General features: G+C 36.0%; 1 protein-coding gene across 1 annotated transcript; it reads right to left on the reverse strand.

The window, feature by feature from the left end:
• Positions 1-150: 150 nt before the first annotated feature.
• On the reverse strand, positions 151-13,615 carry LOC107847523 (2,4-dichlorophenol 6-monooxygenase). The gene is given in 11 exon segments (XM_047402844.1): positions 151-994; positions 1,224-1,377; positions 1,606-1,825; positions 1,901-1,997; positions 2,106-2,218; positions 3,696-3,870; positions 4,079-4,126; positions 4,252-4,736; positions 12,657-12,792; positions 12,860-12,942; positions 13,303-13,615. Coding segments are annotated over 11 exon segments (2,124 nt in total). The 5' UTR covers positions 13,511-13,615; the 3' UTR covers positions 151-589.
• Between the last annotated feature and the right edge of the window lie 4,704 nt (positions 13,616-18,319).

Here is an 18,319-nt window from a genome sequence, read left to right on the forward strand (position 1 = left end):
CATGACTGCACAATTTAAAATATCCAAAACATAATGATAAAACAAAAATACCCCTAACTCTAGGTAAGTAGGACGCTCAACTGTCCTCTCTATATAAGTAGTAATGTATCTGAATAAATGTAATTCTTATTTAAGCCCTAACTGCAAATGTTGATTAATTTCCTTTTTTCATTGCAAGGAAGTTAAATAAATTGCATTTGTTACTTGACCATATCTCTTACATAAAGAATTTATTGAGTTCAGTAAATTCGCAAGTTGTTCCCCATCTATCTATATATACACCAAAACCAATTTTATGAATCCACCTGTTGGTAATGGCTTGATGAACCGTTTGCCACGCACTGGCCACATTCACTTGTTTATTGTAGAGGCCATAAAGGTTGTAAGAACAAAGTACCCCACAAGTAGGCTGCTCTTTCCGACAGTCCGAAATAACAATAACCGTGTAAATTAGAAATATATAATGCTATCATTCTGAAAACTTGCTCCACCTCAATTAATCAGATAACTCTACCCATCCAAAAGCAAAGTACTCCACCCCTTGTTTTCTAGCTAATGTAACAGTGTAAAAGTTTCATAAAAGGTGCTATCAGACGCAATCAACTCCTGTAAAAATGTGGAAAACGTTTTTCATCTTCATGATAGGATCAGCAATTCTGGATTTTGTACGCCAAGCAATATGTTCATCAGGTCTCACTAATATGGTTCCTTTGTCTGTCATCTGACATATGTCCCACCAAGATGGCAAATCTGATGAGCTCTTCACTTCCACAACTTCTTCAAAAGATTTCCACGGTTTCAATGCAGCCTTGCTTCTTCCACTTCCATCGATACTTCCGGCTGGCCACATTACACAAACCTTTAAAGGCACTTCAAATTTGTTGGCCACCTCTAGTGCAGCTCGAGCCAGACAATAGGACTCCTTTAATGGCGCTATTATCAGGATAAACTCAACCTTATCTACAGATACAAGGTCAAGAGTAGAGAATATTTCCTGCGTAAGATTGTATTCTGTTAGAAAAAGATAGTATGGGAACTTGAAACAAGATGGCAACAAGTCAAATATAGTAAACTTTAGGAAGGCGTGAGATTAATAAAAAAACATCCCCTTTTGATTTAGTAATTTGGCTTTATCCTCACATGTCAAGAGATGAACGAACAAGACCATGATCTAACAAAGTCTGGCTCCTACCGAGGCAATGTACGCTTGAAAGAGCCCATACCTTACTTGACTGGTTAGAAAGCAGTTTAACATTCATATGAGGGAGCCTTGATCCAAGTTCTGCAGAAGGAATATAATCTCTTCTTCGTCCTGTTGGTGCTTCATGCCCATTCAACAAACTATCATCTTCAGCTACCAATGCTCCTTTTTGATACCTAATTAAACATCTCGAAATTAGCATACAGATGAAAACAAGTACTTCCAACAGATTATAGTTAAGATAGAAAAATCATCAGGTGTACATCCAAGATGGCTTTTTGGGGTTCTACTTAGAGCTGAGACAGCATCCAGCATTTATAGGAGTCGTGAATTAGACAACAATAATTGAAAAATCAGCTTGAACGATTTGCATGAAATGGCTAAAATAAAAGTATATGTGCAACCTGAAACCAAGATCCTCAGCAGGGAACTAGAGCTGAAGGCTCTGTCCTTCTTCAAATATCTGTCTTAATTTGGCCAGCCTAGCAGATCCAAGTGGATTATTTTCATTCAATACTAGATCTGAGAGTTGTGCACGACCTATGCTGAATATTCCATCTAATATTGTCCTTTGAAGTGCAGATGGCAGAATGGAACCAACAGTGTCATTAAGAGCTCGATGTACTGCCGGCAAAAACGCATAATGTCTTCAATTAAACATTAATGTAATAAAGATTAAGCTTCAGGTTTTCACTTTACCAGCATTTGCTACAGTTGGATCAAGACCAAGTGCGGCAGGAACTTTCATTGCCGCTTTAAAGTTTTGAACGCTAAGTGCTGTATTAAATTGGGCTATCTGAAACATTTTAAGGAGTTGTTCAGCTCATAATAACAAGATTAGAGAAATCTGCAATACATAAACTACCATATAAATTATGAAACCAACAATAGAGGAAATGAATACCTGACTACGTTCTTGTTCATAAGAGTTGAGAACTGATATTGGTGAGATACCCTTGATTACAGAAGCTAATTTCCAAGCAAGATTATGAGCATCTTGAATACCAGTATTCATCCCTGATTAAAAGAAGAAAGAACCCTGAGCAGATCTCCTTCTCCCAGTCACAACTATTAAATCTTTAAATAAAAAGTGAAGATATATTCGGTGATGCATAGTTGGAAGCATCCTACCTGACACCTTAAATTTTCACTACCTAATTAAAAAGTTCTCAAGACCAGTTCTTTTGGCCATCCAGGATAGAAAATTCTTTGACAAGTTCTCTTTTATTTTCCCCCTTTTCTCTTTGAGACATTTTTCTCATTTTTTAACACTCTAACCTAAATGCTCAATCAGTTATAGAGGGGAAATGACAATTTACTACCTAATTGTGTCTTTTTTCTAATGGTGGTGTGGTGTCTAGACTAGCGTGCACACACCTAGACTATTTCACTGGTTACGTGTCACTTCCCATTAGCACGGATACTGCATAGCTCTATCCAACAAGACTTAGATAGATGGGAAGAAACCACTTAGCATTTTTCTCTCTTCCGGTATATGAACCCTGGTCCCAAAAATTTATACCCCACTCCGGTGATTGTTACGCCATACCCTGCAGTGGCCGTAGGTCTTTAAAGTACCTTTTTAAGTGTTTGCCAGGATCTCATGGCCAAGCATGTCAGAAATACTTTTTTGACAGGCAGCAATGAGAAAAAGAACCAAGGACACGCTTTGATTACGTATTAAGTTGTGCGAACAATTTCATCTAAAAGGTTTAGTTGTTAAAGAGGGAACACTATTACGAACTTAATTGACTACGTCCTTAAAATTAGCATATTGCAGTCAGGTTCTTTATATAAAATCAGATACAATATCAATCGTGTTAATTGCAGAGCAATGCAGAGGCCTAACATCATAATTTAGAGACTGACTACAGTTCAGACATCCTCCGACCAACAACTGCTCTCTTGAGCTTAATTTAAGCTAATTATAGCTCCAGTATTTTGTGCTGTGTGGAAATCTTTTATCTCCCTCCACAGAAATAACATTGCTATTTTTATCTTAAAATCAACATTTTAGGAAGCAGTCTTCTACAAATCAATGACAAAAAAACACACTACAACTGGGCATTAATTTGTCTTCTCACTCCTCCACCAACTTTCCCAAGATAAAAGGAAGATAAAAGGAACGGAAAAAACTTTTATTCTTAATAATATCCAAGACTTGACAACATAATACTCCCTCCATCTCAATTTAAGTGTCTTAGTTTGACTAGGTACGGAGTTCAAGAAATAAGGGAGACTTTTGAATCTTGTGGTCTTAAAGATGTTTGTAGTCCTTTAAATCTTGTGGTTTTAAACTTGCAAGGTAGAATGTTGGAACTGGAGAAGTTACTAAATATAGAAAGAGGCACTCTTTTTGGGGAAGACCAAAAAGGAAAGTAAGACATTTAAAATAGGTCGAAGGGAGTATCATCTTCTGTGAAAGGTACTAACAATTACCACTTTTGAAGATCGACATATGAAAACTGAATAAATGCACAAACAGATTGCATACCAAAACCACCAGCAGGTGGAAATCGATGAGCTGCATCACCAGCAAGTATTATCCTGTTGTTACAAGATAGAAACTTCTCAACTACTTCAGCATGCATCACCCAAGGCTTAATATCCATCACGTTAATGTCTGGAAGCTCTCGACCAACCAATTTGAAGATCAATCTCTTACACATCTACAACCATTTATGAAGCGCAAAGATCGACATGGTAAATAAACCATATTGGTGCAGATGTCATGCACTGGGGCCATGGCACCGTATTGTGGTACACCAAATAAATGGATCACGAGAAAATAAGCCTATTGAATCATTCCCCTCCACAAAGGCAATTATTGGACTAATAGTGTACACGAAAAAATTCAATGAAAGAGTAGAAAAACACCTCAGAACTGAAGTCCTCAAGTTTCTGTTAAGGTGGATAAAATGGTAACTGCAAAATTTTTATCAGTGCTATCAAAATGCTGTTAACCAATGCAAACAGATTTAGATCGATTAATACTAGCAGGTGGCTATTATAGCTATGCCAATTTCTCACATATAACTAAATAGGTTTACCTGCAGGACAAACTCCCCTTGCTTGAGATCATGGGCAACAAGAACACCAATAGCATCTTTATTAAAGATGAAAAACAGCATGCCAGGTCTTTCTTTAATGAGATACTGCCCTAACTCTAGGCTCAGAAAGTGTACGCTAACAAGCTTTTGTAAGTCCATTTCACCTCTCATGTTAATTCCTAAGGACTTTCTCACGCTACTTCCTGCACCATCTGCACCAACAAGGAAATGGCACTGAATGTCTCTCATTATATGCTTCCCTTCAGTAAGGGAAGAGGCGGTTATGGTAACACCATGCTCAGCGCCATTGATTGCAATGCACTCATGCCCCATAAAGATCTCCCTCGCACCAATAGAGCCATGCTCAGACTTTTCAGAGTTTATCATATGGAAACCAAGTTTTTCAAGGTGCTTAAGCAATAATCTGGAGAGCTTGTACTGGGAGAAGTGTGCAACAGATACAGGACTCACGATCTGATCAAAATCTGACAATAAAACAGCAAAAGTTCGCAGAAAAAAAAAACAATCATAAGCAAGCATATAAGAGGCATCTTCCACAAAGCAACTAATAAAATTGTGATGCAATAATGTATCTAATAAGATAGAGGATATCATACTACTCTCCCAATCTCATTTAAGGATACATACTTTCAGTTGAATGCAGACATATCTGACACACTAATGGAATACACCACCACCAACATGCTCGGTGAAGACACACTAATGGAATAATAACAGGTTATACACCTGCTAGTTTTTCACCGACTCTTTTTTTAAATCAGTAACTTCAAAAATTTCATGGATTTGACCACTTGAAAGGTCAATCTAAATTGCAATCTATCTTTAAAAACAGAGTTTACATATGAATTTACATCATTTATTCGGTGATATTTTTTTATTGGGATAGGGTACAATTATTCCATTTCATATTTAAGAGGATCTGAGGTGAACAAAATGTAGTGTAAGATAAGATACTGCAAAAGTATATATTTTATTCATAGCATTGTACAGTATTTATAAGAGAAAAGTAAGGTCATAATGAACTAATCAATCCTTGATTCTTGGGAGATTCTTGAATCAAGGGATTTCCCCTAATCTATTTCCTAAAATGAAAAATAATATATTTTCCTAAGATACATGCTATCCCATATTTACGGGAGCTGATTACAGTCAATCTGTTAGCTGATTTGTGGAGCAGATTTGATTGAAATCTGTCAGTCATTGTGGAGCAGATTCTGCCTCAATCTGCCAGCTCATTCGACACTCCCCCTCAAGTTGGCATGTAAATATCGAACATACCTAACTTGCTAACAAATGACTCAAAGGTAGTTCTGAAGAGGCCTTTTGTGAAAATATCTGCTACTTGTTCAATTGTTGGAACGAAAGGGATGCACACACTTCCATCTTCAATCTTTTCTTTAATGAAGTGTCTGTCCACTTCAACATGCTTTGTTCTGTCATGTTGAACTGGATTATGAGCAATGCTTATGGCAGCTTTATTGTCACAGTACAACTTCATTGGCAAACTCATAGGTCTTCTTAGTTCTTTCAAAAATCTCTTGAGCCACAACATTTCACAAATTCCATGTGCCATGGATCGATACTCAACCTCAGCACTACTCGAGCCACCACGTTTTGCTTCTTACTCCTCCATGTTACTAAATTTCCCCAAACAAATGTACACTATTCAATCGTAGACCTTCTATCAATAGAAGAACCAGCTTAGTCCGCATCTGTATAAGCTTCAACCCTTCTTTGCCCATTCTTTTTAAAGAAAAACCTTTTTCCAGAAAGCTCTCTAGATACCTTAGGATTCGATACACAGCTTCTTGGTGTTCTCATGGAGAATGCATGAACTAACTAACTAGGCTCACAGCAAAGACAATATCAGGCCTAGTATGTGACAGGTAAATCAACTTCCCTACCAATCTCTGGTATCGGCCCCTATCAATTGATTTCCCATCCATCGTAAACTTTAGATTCGGGTCAATTGGAGTTTCAGCTAGTCTACAACCACTCATTCCCGTTTCTTTTAATAGATCAAGAACATACTTTCTTTGTGACACTATAATTCCTTATTTCGATCGTGCAACCTCCTTGTCGAGAAAATACTTCAGCGGGTCTAAGTCTTTTATCTCAAATTCTGAGGCAAGATGCTCCTTTAGGTTTTTAATTTCAACCACATCATCTCCTGTGAGGACGATATCATCAACATACACTATAAGAACTGCTATTTTTCCTTTTAGTGAATGTCGAGTGAACATTGTGTGATTTGCTTGTCCTTGCACATATCCTTGCCTTTTCACAAATTGAGTAAACCTTTCAAACCAAGTCCTTGGAGACTGTTTTAGACCGTAAAGAGATCTTCTAAGTTTGCATATCTTTGACTTGTACTTCTCTTCAAAACCTGGTGGGGGATCCATATAGACTTCTTCCTCTAGTTGCCCATTCAAGAAAGCATTCTTCACATCCAACTGTTGAAGAGACCAGTCAAGGTTTACCGCGACTGTCAACATAACTCTAATTGAGTTTAGCTTAGCTACTGGAGCAAACGTCTCAAGACAGTTAATGCCATATGTCTGCGTGAACCCCTTAGCCACTAGGCGGGCCTTATATGTAATATCCCATACCATATCTTTTTAATAGTAGTATTTGTTAAAATAAGAGAAAGAAAAGGAAGAAAAAGAAAGAGAATTAGTGGGCCAAGCCTAAGAGGCAATTAAAAGAAAAGGGGAAGGAAAATAGGGCTTTGCCCTTTTTGCTGCATATAGGCAGCAAGCTGCCTTTAAATGTGCCAATTGCACCGCAGTAGTAACCCACAAAACAGCAACCAACGTTTAAAATTCTGCACAGCTGTAGCAACGGAAAAAAATAAATTCTTAAGGGATTCTTATTGGGTTCAAGGTAAATTTCCTAACTTAGTTGATATATTTGATTCATATATGTTATGGCTTTCGAGTTTGGAGATTGGGAGTTTAAGAATAAGGGATTTCAAGTGATAGAGAAATCTTTAAATTCTCATGAACGGAGCAATAATATTAGACGATTGAATTATAGTTTTATACTTTTCGAGTCAGGGATTAAGGTATCCTTTCCTACATCATTATTGCGATTTTGGGTATTGAAATTTAATTGCCAAAGGCAAGAATTTTGGGACAATAAGGTGTTGTTTTGGATACAAAGTTTGATGAATTAAAAGTTACAATGAAACCTTGAGGGCTGGGTTATCTAATTTTACCATGAATTAGCCTAAAATAAGAGATTTAACACGAGAATGGACATGATGTGATTATAGGTTTGATCCAAGAAAGTGATACGAATCATTCGAGGTGACAAGTTTGGTATTTTGACACGTGTACTGTGAGTAGTAATCTTACCATAATTTGTGTTTGTTAACTTGCATATTTTATACTTGATTTTGACGAAACAATGAGTTACGAAATGCTTTGAAATTGCATGTGGGGCAAGTCCTTTACTTGATATGATATTGAAATTGTTATTTGAGATATGATATTATTACTGTGAATATTCTTCAATTACATTAGAAATATGTATTTTGACATGTGTTTTTATTCAAGTTTACATGTAACATGAGTTGATATGAACTTTAAATGATATATATTATTCTGAAAAATGCTTTCATATGAATATCCTATTGTTTACAAAGAATTTATAAATGGGAGTAGACCTTATTTTGAATCCCATAGCTAACGGCGGGATCGTTAGACCTGGTGCACCTTGTATTTACTGATGACTGCTATGGCCCTTGCTAGTGGAAAGATAGAACTAGCATACCGTTATTGATCTCCCTCGAGTAGGGACCTACTGATATGATGTTTGACTCCTTTATGAGGGGTCCACTGTTATGGGCTATTCTTGATGAAGAAGAATGCCGCTGATTACATGATTCATTCTTGAAAACCTCCCAAATATGTAATATTTGATATGATACAATGCTTTTTGAGTTTATTACTGAACTATTGGTTCACTTGGCTTATATGAAACAATGATATTGTTTATCGTTACTATTTTTTGAAAGAGCATTATTTCATGATGTTTTATTACTTGCCCCTATTAAAACGATTGTGGTTAACTGTTATTACTCATTCAGCTAGCGTCTCACTTCTCACTATTATTTTTCAGAGAACGTAGGTGACGACGAGGATTACGTTAGTTAGAGAGCTCGAGGTAGCATTTCCCTGGTGAGCCCCACGTTCGCGTGGGCAGGAGTTTATTTATTTGTTATGTTCTGATTCTTGCAAACTCTTAGAGTCGCTCCATAGTCATGTCTTTAGAGCTTTGAGTATTCTTTCATTATTTTTGGACTTGTGGTGTATTTGACTCTCTCGTGTTTGGAGATGAATTTCGTATAGTTAATTGGTGAAATTGTTGAGGATTTTGGTGAATTGTGTTGGTGTTGGTATGTTGGGTTATTGTGTTGTGGATCTGAGACAGGAAATATTCTTGTTAGGCCCAAAAACAGGGGAAACTCTGTCAATTTTCTGTAGAATTCTTACGAGGCTTGCTTTGGAGTCCTAAATTCCTTAGCACCAGTCATGATCCTATTTGGGTCTTGACATTATACCTTTCCAAGGACCCGTTTGACTTGAATTTGGTGGTGAACACCCATTTGCAGCCTACTGGTTTCTTTCCCTCAGGCAGATTTACCAACTCCCATGTCTCATTTTTTTCAAGAGCTTGCAATTCCTCTAAAATAGCCTCTTTCCACTCGGAAACTCGTAGAGCATCTGCATATTTTTTGGGATCTCCACACTAGAAAGTTGTGAAGTAAAACGCAGAATAACTAAGAGACAACTTTTTATAGGAAACAAACATAGAAATAGGATATTTAGAAACATTTCTAACACCTTTGCGTTATGCAATAGGTAGGTCCAAATCTGACAAGGAATTAGAAATAAAATCAGTTTGAAGATTACCTTGAATTCCAAGAAGGTCTTGCGGAGGTGACTTTTGACAGTGTTGAGGATCGCTGGTCTCTTTTTCTTGAGTTCGGTTCCTTCTCGAATACACCTGTATTTGTTTTGTTTGTTCTCTGTTCCCATTTTATTTTTGTCATTTGAAGGCTCTACGGGTTCAATATCAAAGTTTTTATCATTTAAGTCACTTAAGTCCCTATCATCTCTTAAATCACTATCCTTTTCATCTCTTGCATCGCACTTATTCATATCTTCTCCAAGATCCCTCACATCATTATTTATTATAAAATCTAGCCCATCATTTGCCTGATATCTAGTTTCCTCAATATCCCAAAAAAACAAATCTTTACCTTTACTCCCCCTAAAGATGAGCAGTAAAATAGAGTTGGGATTCAAAGAAAGTTAGATCCATTGTGACAATTATCCTCTTTGACTGAAGATCATAACACTTATATCCCTTTTGATTTGGAGCATATCCTACAAAAACACACTTCTTAGCCCTTGGTTCAAGTTTACTGCAATTATGAACATGAACAAAGGTTGTACATCCGAAAACTTTCAATGGCAGATTTGCAGTTAACCTAGAACTAGGAAAATTCTCTCTGAAAATGTTAAAAGGCGTTTTAAATTTGAGAGGACGAGATAGTATCCTATTAATAAGATAAGTAGCAGTCAAAAGAACCTCTCCGCAAAGGTACTGTGGAACCTTACTGGTAACATTAAGGCCCTAGTTACCTCTAACAGGTGCCTATTATTTCTTTCTGCTATGCCATTTTGTTGAGGTGTATTCGAACAAGAGCTTTGGTGTACTACCTTAGTTTTTTCAAAAAAAAATTCCTAATTGTTAATTAAAAAATTCCCGACCATTGTCACTTCAAAAAATCTTTATTTTCTCATTAAACTGTGGTTCCACCATTACATAGAAAGTCTCAAACCCATTTGTAACCTTAGATTTGTCCTTCAATAAAAAAACCCAACTTAGTCTAGTATGATCGTCTATAAAAGTTACAAACCACCATTTTCCAGACATTGTTGAAATTCTAGACGGTCCCCAAACATCACTATGAATCATCATAAATGGTTTACAAGCCTGATACTTTTGAGAGGGAAAAAATGATCGGTGATGCTTAGTCAATTCACAAAATCACACTGGAATAAGGATGGATTTTTATTTTCAAATAACTGAGGTAATAAATGTCTTAAATAATAAAAACTTAGATGTCCAAGCCTATAGTGCCCAAACATGACTTTATTCAAAAAAGAAGTAGAGTTCAAACAAGTAGGATTCAGTTGTAGAGAGTTGTCCCCGTTGTCAAAAAAATAAAGACCTCCATATTCTCTAGAACTGCCAATCGTCTTCCCCGAGACCTTTTCCTAAAATTCACACAAATCAGAGTCAAAAATAGCACGACAATTAAGAGAACAGGTTAATTTACCATCAGAAACCAGATTACAAACAATTTTGGAACATGAAGAATATCATGAAGTGTGAGGGATGGTGATAGTTTAACAGTTCCTTTTCCAGCGATTGCAGAGAAGGAACCATCAACTATCTTGATTTTATTGTTCCCTGCACAAGGAGTATAAGTAGAGAAAGCACGGGAACTTCCAGTCATTTGATCAGTAGCTCCTAAATCTATGATCCAAGAATCATTTTGGTTGGAGTTGGCACTAAGAAAAGCAGATGGTACGATACCTGTATCAGCAAAAGAACAAAAAGGATTAGAAGAATTTGGCGCATTTGCACGGAACTGGGGAGATTGAAATAGTTTGTGCAGAATCTCTAGTTGTTCCCTTGTAAATGGAGATGAATCTGGAGGAGGTTGCTGCTCCTGCTCAAAATGAGTTGTTTGGAGGGCTTAACTATGTTGATATTGGAAGCCACGATTATCAACTCCCTTTTGCTTCCAGTTCGGTGGTTTCCCATGAATTTTCCAACATGTTTCACGGGTGTGCCAGTGTCTTTTACAATGATCGCACCATGGCCTTTTCTTTTTGTTATCTTCATTTTTCACTGTCACAAAGCTGAAGAGTCTATAGCAGGTTTTAGTTCAATATTTAAATCAGGTTTTAACATAACTTTCCTCCTAGTTTCTTCTCTCCAAACTTCATAAAAGGTTTCACGAAGTGAGGAAAGAGGATTTTTTTCTAGGATTCGTGACCTAACCTTATCAAACTCCCAATTTAATCCTGGTAAAAAAAGGTAAACTCTCTTATTTTCTTCCTTTTTTTTTTTAACTTTCACACTATCCACAGAACACTCCCATTCATCATTATAACATTGTCTAACTCCTGCCACAAAGACACCATTTTGTTATAATAAGCAGAGACTTCTTTGTCACCCTACTTAGCCTGCCATAGTTTAATTTTCAACTCAAATATTTGAGAAGCATTTTTTACATCAGAATATGTCTCCCTAACGGCTTCCCACACATCCTTAGCAGTAGGTAAAAAGAGATAAGGTTTACCTATGAGTGGTTCCATGGAATTTATTATACAGGCAATTAAGAGTGGATTCTCTGATCTCCAGGTGGTCACCTTTGGGTGTCCGACTTCCGGCTTTTTCGTCTCTCCAGTCAGATATCCCAACTTTCCACGACCATCAATTGCAAGCTTTACAGACTGTGCCCATTGCAGGTAGTTCTTCCCGTTTAATCGTTGAGAAGTTAATTGGAAGGACATGTGAAAAACAATGCCTCCTTGAGTCATCATATTTTCTGTAGGAACTTCTAGATAAGAACTTTTGTCTTCTTTTGATGTTCCAGAAAGATAATCTCCTTGCAAAGCTGTTTTTTCCATGTGATACTAAGGGAAAACGTCCTCTGATACCATGTAAGATAAGATACTGCAAAAGTATATATTTTATTCATAGAATTGTATAGTATTTATAAGAGAAAAGTAAGATCATAATGAACTAATCAATCCTTGATTCTTGAGATATTCTTGAATCAAGGAATTTCCCCTAATCTATTTCCTAAAATAAAAAATAATATATTTTCCTAAGATACATGCTATCCCATAGTTACAGGAGTTGATTACAGTCAATCTGTTAGCTATTTGTGGAGCAGATTTGATTGAAATCTGTCAATCATTGTGGAGCAGATTCTGCCTCAATCTGCCAGCTCATTCGACATGTAGTTTGACGACTTAAGAAACCATAAAGTGAAAATTGTCCCACGTAACTTTTTGTATTCAACGGCATGTTAAGAAAGTGAAACTAAGTTGTATTGTCCATTTTAAGAAGTAGAAGAGCTACTATAACATTTTGTTAAATATAAATCGATCAGAAAGTTGGTCATAGTCCGTTCTTAATTTTGCATTAGTTCAGATCATTTAGCATAAAACTTGATGGGGAGGATATTTTATTTGCACTAACAATAACCATGACTAAGATATTGACTTAAACCAAAACCATTTGGAAAACATCTAGAAAAAGATTCACTTATAAATAACATATATAAATCCTACCTTGAGGATGCATATGATCAACAACACCTAAAATAGGTCCCGTCAGTGAAGTACAGTATATAAACTTTCTCCAAAACTCTACTGGTGGTTGAGACCTTAGAATCTCATCTCCAAGACCATCCAATTTGCGAAATACCTATAAACAATAGCTACATCAAAACAAAGTTAATGGAAAAAAGGCATGTTTCCAAATGAAAATCAACCTCCATGGACCGGTTGTTGATGAAGTGCGCTTGAGGATATGCGGAGAAGACCTTGTTCTTCTCTAAGATTGCACATCTTACAACTAAAGGAGTTCAAGGGAAAAATCCAGAATTCAAACCAACAGAAATGACGGTACAAATTTCAAAAAGGGAACCCCCGAATCCAGAGAATGACAATAAGCCGAATGCATTTGGTATGCAGAAAATTATTTACCTCTGGTGTTAGGTTAGCTTGGGATATTGAAGTTGTTTTCTTTTAAACTGTTTTCTTCAAGGAAAATACTTTTTACCCCTCATTTATGACTTTAAGTGATTTTCCTTCACAAACATCTCAACACTTGCTCCATATCATTTATTTGTACTTTATCTTACGCTTTTATATTCAATCGACCACTGGAACAACAATATTTTTCAATTGGGAAGGAAGGGCTTCCAGAAAATACCTAGTTTTGTTAGAAGTATCGAGAGAACCAGCCCAACCGGACCAGCTCCGATAATCAACACCGGCAAAACAGAATCGTCACTTTTGACAGTGTAAGAGTCTGAAAATGTTCTTCGACCAATTTGCACTAATGACTGTCTACTCATTCTCCAACTGATGTTGCAAATGCCAAGCCAATTCCTCCTTACACTAATTCCCCAAATTCTCATTGAGCAAAGAGGAACTCTATTTCTGATTTTATTTTTACCCAACTGACTGATTGGATGGACCAAGTAAATTCACACGTGACCAATAATAATTTGCAGGTGCACCCGTGGCCTCTTTAGCTCCAAACATGCCACATCCGCGAACCTTCACAGCCACAAGGATTAATCAAGACTGTTGAGTTTTACATGAACACGTGACTTCAATCTGAAAGTGCATTGAAGATATACAGAGATTAAATCATTGGAGGGATCCATACCTATAATAGTAACTGTTTAAGTATAAACAAAAGAATTTCACAACACTTGCTCAATATTTTTCATGTAATAGGTCAACAAAATTGAAAGAAGACAACAGGGAAAAGAATTTATTTCAAGGTTTGCAAACTCCATCAATAACAAAATAAATTATAGCATGCCCCATCTTACTTCTTACCTTTCTTTCTCTACTCTTTTTGGTGCTTTTCTTTATTTTTTTTTTTCAATTTTTTGTTAAATCTCAAACTCTGCTTCTTTCTATTCTTATAAAAATCTTCTTACCATCTTAAAATGTTCGTCACCCTTATATCTAGAACTTCAATGAAGGGATTGCTAAGCTTTTTTAAAATATTTCTCTGCATTAACAACATGTGCCATAGAATACATTATGAAAGCATTAACACAACTCAATTATGCTGAAACATCACATTGTCAAAAACTAAAATATACTAATAGCAAGTATTTTCTTATTGGGATTCCTAATACAGAAAATACACCATATGCAATCTTCAATTTGCTATAAGATTGACAGAAAAACTTTGTAGCTTCTCTATTTGGAGAGACTATAGAGATTCCAAGCTCACTCACGTTTCAGCTAATGCAACAGTAAGGAATATGAACCACAACTTAGGGAAACAACTTAATTGGCACAATAATAGCTCAAGTGTACCAAGAAAGCTTGAACTCATGTTTCAAACCAAGTGCAGCCTAGGATTTCATTTTGAAGTATACTTAGGGCAAGTTTTAGACCACAACAGAGAGAAAAGAACTCAACAAAGAAGCTTACCACATACGGCACCTGCAAAACTCAAGTAGAATATGTATTGAAAGCTCAATTGATGCACATGAACTCAAAAAGTCACATCTAGCCTAGAAGACTACTTAGTGAATAAAGAGCCAAAAATTGAACCTTAAGGTCACAACACAAATCATCAACTTCACTCGTTCTCTTTTTTCATGTCAATAATATCAACAACTCATATGCCAAATTTTGAAGTTTATTGGTACCAAACAAGACACAACTAAGAGCAAAAAGATCACATTAATATCAATTAATTTCCACATTCATCACCAAAAATCCACAATCATCGTCAAAAGTCTAAAATCATCACCAAAATAAAGTACCCCTCCCCGAAATCACAAAAATGTGCATGGTCTCCAATGCAATCATAGGAATCATAATAGGAGGGTACGTAACTCATTCAGGAATTCCAAAGACCTCTGTTCCCCAGACTAACCCATGGCAGATTCTTTAACCTACATTTCACCCTTACAAATTGCATGATTCAATCATAAAAGGGCATACCAAAAAAGCAAACATCATATTTGGGACATGAGAGAATAAGACAAACAATTTAGGATACCACCTTACCAGTTACTCATCACTATTGGAGCTTGAAAGGTTCATTCTTGTTCACCTTCATTCGTGCACAATTTTTATTCCCTCTTCATTCAAAAATTCAAGAGTTACGGGTCAAAAACACACCTAAGCTAACCCAGTGAACTATTGAGAGTGTGAGTTTCCTATCTGAACTATCACCAATGGTTAGCAAAACACACCTAAATGCCAACTAGACCAAATGTTTGTCTAGGCAAATTTGGCCATAAAATGTTCATCCATCTGGCATATATAACGGACGTATATAACGGCTCTATTAACTGACACGTTTTTTTTATATATATATTTCAGTTGATTTCTTTAAAATCCCTAAAGAAGATGGATTTCTTTCGTCGCCATGACTGAGATGAGACCATAATTAAGAAGAAGGAGCAGAAGATATCGGATTTAGTGAAGGAGAATAAATTTAACTTTTAACCTAATGTTAATTTATTTCTTTGTCATTTTGGGAATTATTTTTCCAAGTGGCAAAACTTTTAAACAAAAGAGATAATATAGTACGTATACACACCATCAGTTATTAGCTGAGGTGTGTTTCACTAACCACGCGGTAATAATTCAAATAGGAACGCACACTCCCTACAGTACAGGTATAACAGTCAAAAAAAGTGAGATAATTTGACCCTTAACTCAAAATTCAAAGTATGTTCATCTTTCCAAACTTGTAGCAAATAACCATACCAAGTATTAAAAATCCTTCACACTTAAGTTCAATCAAGACAAACACTCGGGTAAACAATAAAACGATTTCTAATAACTCTTTTAATACCAAAGAAAAACAATCAGCATCAAAGGCACTTGAATTTGTTCACACATTTTGACAAACACATAGTGGGTGTACACAAAATTGAAGAGCAAAGAAAGAGGGAAGAAAAGTACCTGAATTACTAAGAATAGTGTCCGGAGATGAATGAAAGAAAGAACGAAAGAAAGAAGAACCAGAATTACTAATGATAGTGTCGAAGAATTTAGTTGCAAATTTAGTGCCCGCGTACAAAATTTTTGGCTATGTTAGCCAGCCACGTTGATGCTTTTGGAAACTAGAGACGTGGATCTATGGTCTTGGTTATGGACAAAGAGCCGGTTTGGATGAGCTAAATGGCCTTTAAAAAAAAATATAAATAACATATACATAATCATTTTTATGTATATGTCACTCTGACAAAATCCAAAATTCCGTCAATAATATATACATAACATTTTCTTTCAGTAATAAAATAATAATAATTTATAAAGAAGGAGATAAAAGAAAAGAAAATTATTACTTTGTTTATGAGGTTGTGCAAAACTCAGCCTCACGATCCCTAAAGGTTCGGACTGTTAAGTTATGTATTAAAATTAATTTTGAGGATAAAAAAAAAAGAAAAGAAAGGAAAAAAATAAAATAATAATAATCATGAAAATAGTTTTTTGTTAATATTATTATTTTTTTCAAAATATCCTTCAATAAATTTGAGAATAATATTTTTTAAAATGCAGGGTCATACCCTGGAAAAGATTTCCTACATATATCACTAAAGAGTGAGAATCAGACCTTCATAGTTCATGAAGACCTTAAAAAACTACGTGTATTTTTTAATTTCTTTGAAAAGTGATTTAATAAATTTGAAGACAATATACTCTCTTGCATTTTACCAAGTTACCTAAAAGCCGGTCAACAACTAAATAGCCTTTCAAATAAATGTCAAAGAGCACGTAGGATGCATATGTTGGTCATTATAGAAAGGGATACCTGTCCTAGTGTAACACCCCAATTTTCTAGAATCGGAATGGTACACAGTGCTCATGACCCCAAAGGACCACAAGTTAACCCATGACTGATATCTGTACCTGTATACTGCATAATATATGTATATAAATGCGAAAACATGAACTGAAAGGCCATAAGGTTCAATACTGAACATAATCTGAAAAATCAACATCTGAAAAATGTGGTATCACAATACCAAAACAAAACATAAATACTGAAAATAATGAAGTCTGAATATCTAATCTGACATCTAGTATAAAAGCCTCTAACTGAACTGAATAAGGAGTTGAAAGAACATGTATCCAACTAACTCCATCTACTGATACTGAACTAAAATAGTAAATAATAATAAGAAATCATACCATCCTCATATAATGAGGACTCACTGCTAATCTATTGTTGTTGGAATCTGAAATGCTACTGACGGTCTGGACCTCGTGCTTCTGAACTTATGGCGTAAAGTAAAACACCATAGCCCAAATGCATCAGTACGACTAAATATACTGAGTATACGAGGGAGGTAGGCTAAATTCAAAGGGTTTTATATGCATGAATAATGTTGACTTATATGAATGTAAGAATACATACATGCATAAGTAACTGTAACAGAACTCGTGGTGATACTGACTACTGAGTCTGAATTCTGACAACATTAGTTTACTGATACTGAGATGCTACATGACTAAGTTCATGACAACATGATGATTGAGTTATGATAACTGATATAACTGATACTATTACTGAGAAACTGTATCTGAAAGTCTAGATTCTGATGGAACTAACTGAGTTCCATTCTATATGGAGTAATTGAATCTGAGATCAGTCCTATCTAGCGGGTGATCTCTAAGTATACTGATAATAAAGATGACTTGACTTAGTCTGAGATCAGCCCTACCTAGCGGGTGATCTCTGAATCTGATGTTACTGATACTGATTGACCATAGTTGAGATTAGTCCTGTCTAATGGGTGATCCCAAGGTCTACTGATAATGATAAAGATTGACTATATCTGACAGTACTAAATCTGTACTACTGAGCTAAGTTGACTATATTTGACAGTCCTGAATCTGTACTACTGAGCTGAGTTGACTGTATCTGACAGTCCTGAATCTGTAATTGAAACTGTGGAAAGTATTCATCTAATTGACATGCCCCTTTCTAGCTAGTCTGGGGTCTAACCTATAACCCTAGTTGAAAGGTTGTCAGTACCGCGCCACTAGTAAAGACAACGTTGTGGAGTCAGTCCTAATCTGGAGGGTGACCCCTGGGATCAGTCCTATACATTTAAATGTGCTAACGGGTGATCCCTGAGTATGTCAGTCCTATCTAATGGGTTACATCTCGTACCTACACTGGCTACGTAGTTCTGGAACTTAGGGATTGCTTCTAGGGATCTCAGACCTATCTA

This window comes from Capsicum annuum, unplaced genomic scaffold, assembly GCF_002878395.1.
Source record: "Capsicum annuum cultivar UCD-10X-F1 unplaced genomic scaffold, UCD10Xv1.1 ctg2839, whole genome shotgun sequence".
Taxonomy (NCBI): Eukaryota; Viridiplantae; Streptophyta; class Magnoliopsida; order Solanales; family Solanaceae; genus Capsicum; species Capsicum annuum.